At 34.1% G+C, this 6,332-nt stretch overlaps 1 protein-coding gene across 2 annotated transcripts in view; it reads left to right on the top strand.

Moving 5' to 3' along the window:
- Window positions 1-1,694: 1,694 nt before the first annotated feature.
- Window positions 1,695-6,332, top strand: part of LOC125679381 (uncharacterized) — a 17,301-nt gene continuing 12,663 nt past the window's right edge. The window contains exons 1-7 of one of the 2 annotated variants that reach the window (XM_056154653.1): window positions 1,939-2,020; window positions 2,144-2,174; window positions 2,733-2,836; window positions 4,958-5,074; window positions 5,505-5,622; window positions 5,766-5,831; window positions 5,964-6,029. In XM_056154653.1, the coding sequence (XP_056010628.1) occupies window positions 5,608-5,622; window positions 5,766-5,831; window positions 5,964-6,029 (147 nt within the window). In that variant the 5' untranslated portion in view covers window positions 1,939-2,020; window positions 2,144-2,174; window positions 2,733-2,836; window positions 4,958-5,074; window positions 5,505-5,607. Of the gene's footprint in view, window positions 2,021-2,143; window positions 2,175-2,732; window positions 2,837-4,957; window positions 5,075-5,504; window positions 5,623-5,765; window positions 5,832-5,963; window positions 6,030-6,332 lie in introns of both variants that reach the window. The other variant, XM_056154652.1, reaches the window with a different exon arrangement.

The raw sequence follows: 6,332 nt of genomic DNA, 5'->3' as shown, positions 1-6,332 counted from the left end.
GGGAAAAGTTGGAAATTTTAATGATGTGCCTCTAATATAGTACTCTTTGTGTAAATGGAATCAACTAGTTAATTCTTCGAAAAACAACAGGACCGTTGCAAAATAAAAGAACCGAACTACATGTACACATTTAAATATCTATCAAAAATATGTTCTTTGATTTCTTTGAGCGAGGGTGGTGGCGTCAAAGTTAAAAAAAAATGTCATGAGAGTGTAAATTCTGCAACTTGAATTATCCTTAAAATTATTCATTCTCTGCATGAAAGATGTGCGTGAATTCACTTGCACTTTCGTGATGAACATCATGATTGACCAATTGAATGGTTATATATAGTTTATGTCCCTTATAAGATTATTTCACACCAAAAAACCATGCATTTAAAATGAGTCTCGCTTGGGTTTTTGCACCCCTCACTCATGGTTAAACTTAACCTTGTTTGAATATGAAATTATTCGTCCCCCCCCCCCCACCCCGTACAATGCAAAATACCCTAAGTTAGGGCTTTCTACGTATTGGTAGAGGCATTGGGTATTGAAGACTTTAAACCAATGATACATGATAACATAAAAAAGGTATCAGTCATCCAGAAAGCATATAGCACCTACTGCAAAACATATGTAAATATTTAATTCAAAACACAATTATATAAAGTTGAATGTTGCTATAGCTGTTGAATGTCATTTAAGTTAGAGTTTTCATGATCACACAGTGGAATTTCATATTAAAGAAATATACAGTCCTGATTGGTATTTAAAAATGAGTACACAAAATAAAAGTTTTTAAAAAATAAGGAAATTATGTCGTTCGCACGAGATAATAAGTCGTGCGAACGAGAAAATAAGTCAGTCGTGCGAACGAGATAATATTTTCCAATATAAGAATTTAAGGAAAAAAATATTTGCATGTCCTAAATATACGACTGTATCGATGGAATTCGGTCGGGTTGAAAACATTTTTCAAATATCTTTGGGGTTATTTTGCGACTAAAAACAATGAGTGTTTGAATCCATTTCCTTTTTAAAAACATGTCCGGGAATGCAAACAACGACCCCCCCCCCCCCCCGGACCCTCCCTCATGATAACCAACCACGCCACTTCCTATAAATTACTGAAAAATCATTAATTAATTCTAGTTTTGTGAATTAATCTTAAGTAATGTATCCTCACAACAACAGTGGAGAGGGGCTTAAATCAATGATGTTGCAATTTTATTCAATGATTCTATGTGAATGCTGAAATACATATATTTTATTTTCCAATCAAGGGCCCTCAAGGGGCAGCATGAAAATACATACAAATAATGTACATATACATATACAAGTAAAGAAAGAAGTGATTACATAACACATAACTACAGTGTCATATATTGTTCAAAATAAATTTCCCAGTTATATTTAGAATAGATGGCTCTTCAGAACATAGTATGTAAATGAATTTGTGTTCATCATTGAGTTTAGTAAAAAATTTAACGTTTTTTCTATAGCACCACAAAAAGATTTTCTTTCATCAACAAGCTTTTCACATTTAATAAAAAAAATGAATCTCATCACCTAATGAACCGCAGTTGCATATATTTCATCATTGTGTTACAACTAGAATTATGTACAATACTATAAAATTGTTCTGCTCTTATCCTTGCATTCAGACGGTCCAAGTTTTGGTTGTCAACATTAAATGAGCTATATTTTTAATTTTTAACATCAAAAATGAAAAACATTTCTTTCGAAAAACGTGAACCAGTCCCTTTAATGTCAAGAAGAAAGGTGTCGAAACGTCTGGGAGTCGAAACGCCTGATGCTTCAAACATTTTGGTGACGGAGACAAACAAGATGGAGGCAGTCATGGAGAAAACTCCACATGATGCTAGAAATCGTCAGTTTTACTCGTTACCAAAAGAACATCTGATGTCTGAACATATTTTAGATGATACAGAATCAAAAGAACATCTTCTAGAATACATTCGGGAGAATGTAATAGGGAAAGACAAAATTTTTAGTGGACCTTTTGGATTAAGAAAAGGTTAATACGGTTACATTTTCAGTTAAATTCAATAAGTTATCTTGTGCTTAGGTGTGTAGTGAAGTTATGTCGTTAAAATCTAACTGCTTATGTGGTATTAATTTATTCTTTTTATGATTTTAGTGACTTATGTGGACTATATTGCCTCAGGAAGGTATGGATAGAATAGAATATGATTTATTTTCAAATTAGGGCCCTCTCGCCGAGAGGGTCTCGGGCATACAGCATACATGATTGTTAACATTTCAATGTGCAATGTTTATTAAAAAAAATGATGATAAAAAGAAAAGAACAAAACAAGAGCACAATATGCACTATTAGTATGAACAATGTTCATACATGAGACATTTTGAACATGATAATACTTATTTGTAATATGTTTTACGGCGTGACCATGTTTGAGGGCGAAGCAAAATAGTTTTGGCATTAGTATCTATATCCAAAACAGGACAAAAATAACCCGAAGTTAGCACGAGGACAGAGCTGTATCAAAGCATTTTGATCTGCCTATATATTGAACGCAGGAAATATAACGCAATCGATGTAAACAGTACATTGTGACGTCATATTCAGCGTCGTTATTTAGCAAATTTACAAACATAGCGTTTGAACCACAACAAAAAACATGGCGTTAATCGTGGAGTGATTGTATATGATTAAGAAAATAAGATTTACTTGCTTTTACGGATTTTATGTACATGTAACATCTCAGAACGACGTGAACTAGGGTAGACGAGATTCAAAATGGAGGAATACATGTCCACGCGCTAATATTCGAATCGACGCCATTGGTACCAAACTTTTCAAGTTCCATAGGTATGGTTTAATTTTTCATTATTTTCCTATATTTTCCTTTTAAACATGTATATACGTGTTACCTATAGGGAGAACTCCGCTCTCACGGCCCTTCGGGCCGTGAGAGGGCTTCGCCCTCTATTACATGTAAGTACCACCGTGTACCCTAATGCAAAACAGTCAGAAATATACACTGAAAAAAATAAGATAAAAAATATATACATGTACATAACAACACTACATCATACATGTAATAGTAGTAAAGGTAGTATAAGTACATATAATTAATACTCCACTGTAATGCAAAAGATACCACGGGATGGTGCATTGGTACTAGGTCAACATGTCAACATGAAATCTTTCATACATGTATACTTTTCAAAGCTTCTAGTAGACCGGTTTGGTAACTGGTAAACGAAGCTAAACAATTTATCGAGATATAGAGTAAAGCATGTAAAACAACCTTGAACTTTTCCAGTGTTCTGTAAGCTCTAGTCATTAAACTGGTCCGGTGCAGAGAAAACTCCACCAGTTTATCATACCTATATTCATGTATTAAGACATCAAAATAAAGACCATAAACACTCACATGCAGACAGAGGATTATGATGTTGCAGAATGATACTAGTTTTCTATTGATTCATAATAGGGGTTTGTGCAGCATTAGTCAACAATTAAGCAATCAGGTTATTGCAGTGCAGAACACAGGGGCCAGTCACGAAATATTTGCATTCTTTTATATGTGGCCCTTCTCTATGTAAAAAAAATCTTATTTTATATAGAGAAGGGTCATATATAAAAAGAATGCAAATATAAAAGAATGCAAATATTTCATGACAGGCCCTTGTGTGCAGAATGGGAGTTTTACTAACTTTCCCCTGATCAATATTTAACTTTACATTATGTTCACACATGTTGTAATTAGCTGCAATAATGTAGCCCTGTCCAATTTTTTTTTATTCTGACGTTTTCGGGATAGGGCTACAATTCCATAGGATCTCCATAATGGTGCAAAATAATTTTATGAATAACCGATAATAAACTCTGTGTATTAGTCCCAAATGTTGTTTACACCAAAAGGAGTACCAACTTTGTGCTTGGGCATGTCTAATAAAGGTGTTTATCATTAAATATAATGTACAGCATGCAAAATTCTTCGTCTGCTCCGCCATGCTTGTTATCGCGAGATCTCGTAGGTGGATCTAATGAAAAACCTAAATTGACAATCAGCGCGAAAATGTAGTTACTCGAGCCACTTCGACAAAGAAAGAAAAATCATATTGTTGCAGATAGAATTTACACTCTGCTGTTCGGTTTTTAACTTGATATTAAATTCAAACCTTTTCAATACCGACGAAATAGCTTTCGCCTCCATACTTGTCCATTGATGTAAATACTACCTTATATGGCATATGCAAATGACTTGACAATCGGAAGTTGAAACTTCAGTACATCAAACATGGCGCACAAATATGAATCGAGAAATTGGAATTTATCGAAATTGTTGAAAACGGTAGAATAGAGCCTCACAAATCTTAAGTTGCAGGTTGTAAATTTATATATTGACTAAGAAACATAGAATATCATTTTATTTACGTAAAGAAAGTCAGGAAATGTTTAGAATGAGCGCAAATGTTGCGGGAGTGAATCACTCCCGCATTTGCACCATTACGGAGATCCTAAGGAGTTGTAGCCCTCTCCCTAAAAAAAAATCAGAGAGGGCTACATTATTGCAGCTAATGTTGTAATCAGAGCTCACTTGGAGAACTACTCTTCAGACAGCTTGCTGCTTTCACTATGGTTTTGTCGGTGGTGCAAGCATAGCAAAGTGTCAGAAATGGAGAATGGTATCTTCGTGAAGTTCTATCCTCAGACCTCAGTTAGATTCACCAGCCTGATTGCTTATTGTGTGATTAATATAAAGGATGTACACGCTCATATGTAAGCAGTGCTATATTATACATGTATGTATTCATTTTGAAACCATGAACCTCCAGAGGTATTCTGGTTTATATGCTATGTGTAGGTTTGCATCTCTTGGGGGGTCACTTGCAGTGTTTGCTATATGGACAGATTATGGTAACATTCAGTGTAATTTTATTACAATTAATTTTGTATTTTTTTCAATTGTGGAAAATAAAGAGCCCTGAAGTTTATTGAAGATTATATCCAGAATGAGGTTCTGCCGGATTATGGAAACACTCATACAACAACAAGTTTGACTTCTCTTCAGACAACACTATACAGACACGAAGCAAGGTGAATATAAACTCTGATGCATTGTATATTGGGAAGTGTTAGCGACAGTTTTATCTTCGTCTTCATCCTGAATAGGCAAATTTTAATTTTTACCCTTATTAGTAACAAATGGTTTTTTATACGCCCGTCTTTAGACGGGACGTATTATGGTACAGAGTTTATGCTAAGACCCTTTATTCTTATGAAAGTTTGTCACAGCCTCATGATGGCTGATACTACCTGAAGCAAAGTTATACAAATTATAGCACAAGAAAAACACCCTATGTAAGCATTTCACGGGCGTATTGTGTACCGTTTGCGGTACGCTTGTTGCAAATTTGAAATGGAGCAAAATCAATTTTCAATGCATCCAAGCAAAATTGACACTGATGAAAACTTTCTAGGTATACAGTAAATAAGAATGATTAGTCTTATGTACATGTTTTGGCAGGGATATTGTTCGGAACTCTGTTCATGCTAGTGAACACGATTCGGTGATCTTTTGTGGAAGTGGGACTACCACAGCAGTTCACAAGCTTGTTCATGCACTTGATATGGAGAGATCACCAGTAGGTTTGGAAATGTATACTACCATTTAAAATCAATAACTTTATTATAAAATTTAATTAATTGAAAAAAAATTCTGAATTTGAGAGAAATTTATGCTTACTGAATATTTGAACTACAGTGTATTAACAATGTTTTTCCCCAGATTGTATTTGTCGGCCCCTATGAACACCACTCCAGCTTCTTGCCATGGATAAGCATAAATGCTGTGGTTAGTACACCCAATTATAATATCTGGAAGATATTTAGAAAATACCTACCAATATATAGATGTACAGTAGATCAAATATTGTTAACTCATTTTGTTGCATTTTTAATATATTTAAATGTGCATGTATTTTAGATTGTTAGAATTAAGGAAGATGGAAGTGGTAGCATAAGCATTGCAGATTTGGAAAATAAATTACAGGTACTAAAATGCAATTATTGTTAAAGACATATACAAGATAAACCTCCAGATCATTTATGCACAAATTTCCAGTTTGAATTGAGGTACTTTCCTTCACGAGGTCAACTAAGAAAAATCAGCTTTTTCCGTCTTTAAATTCCAAACTGCCTAAACTTTCTATTAAAAATAATAGCTTTTTTATTGATCGGCGCGATGAAAAGCGAACTATTGATTTTAAGAAGAAAACTACCAAACATACAGACTGAAAACAGCAAAGGCCAACATGAAAATAATTAGCTTTTCCATGCAAGATTATGATTTATT

The sequence above is a fragment of the Ostrea edulis genome, chromosome 2 (assembly GCF_947568905.1).
Source record: "Ostrea edulis chromosome 2, xbOstEdul1.1, whole genome shotgun sequence".
Taxonomy (NCBI): domain Eukaryota; kingdom Metazoa; phylum Mollusca; class Bivalvia; order Ostreida; family Ostreidae; genus Ostrea; species Ostrea edulis.
This window is presented reverse-complemented; position numbering and strand designations above follow the sequence as displayed.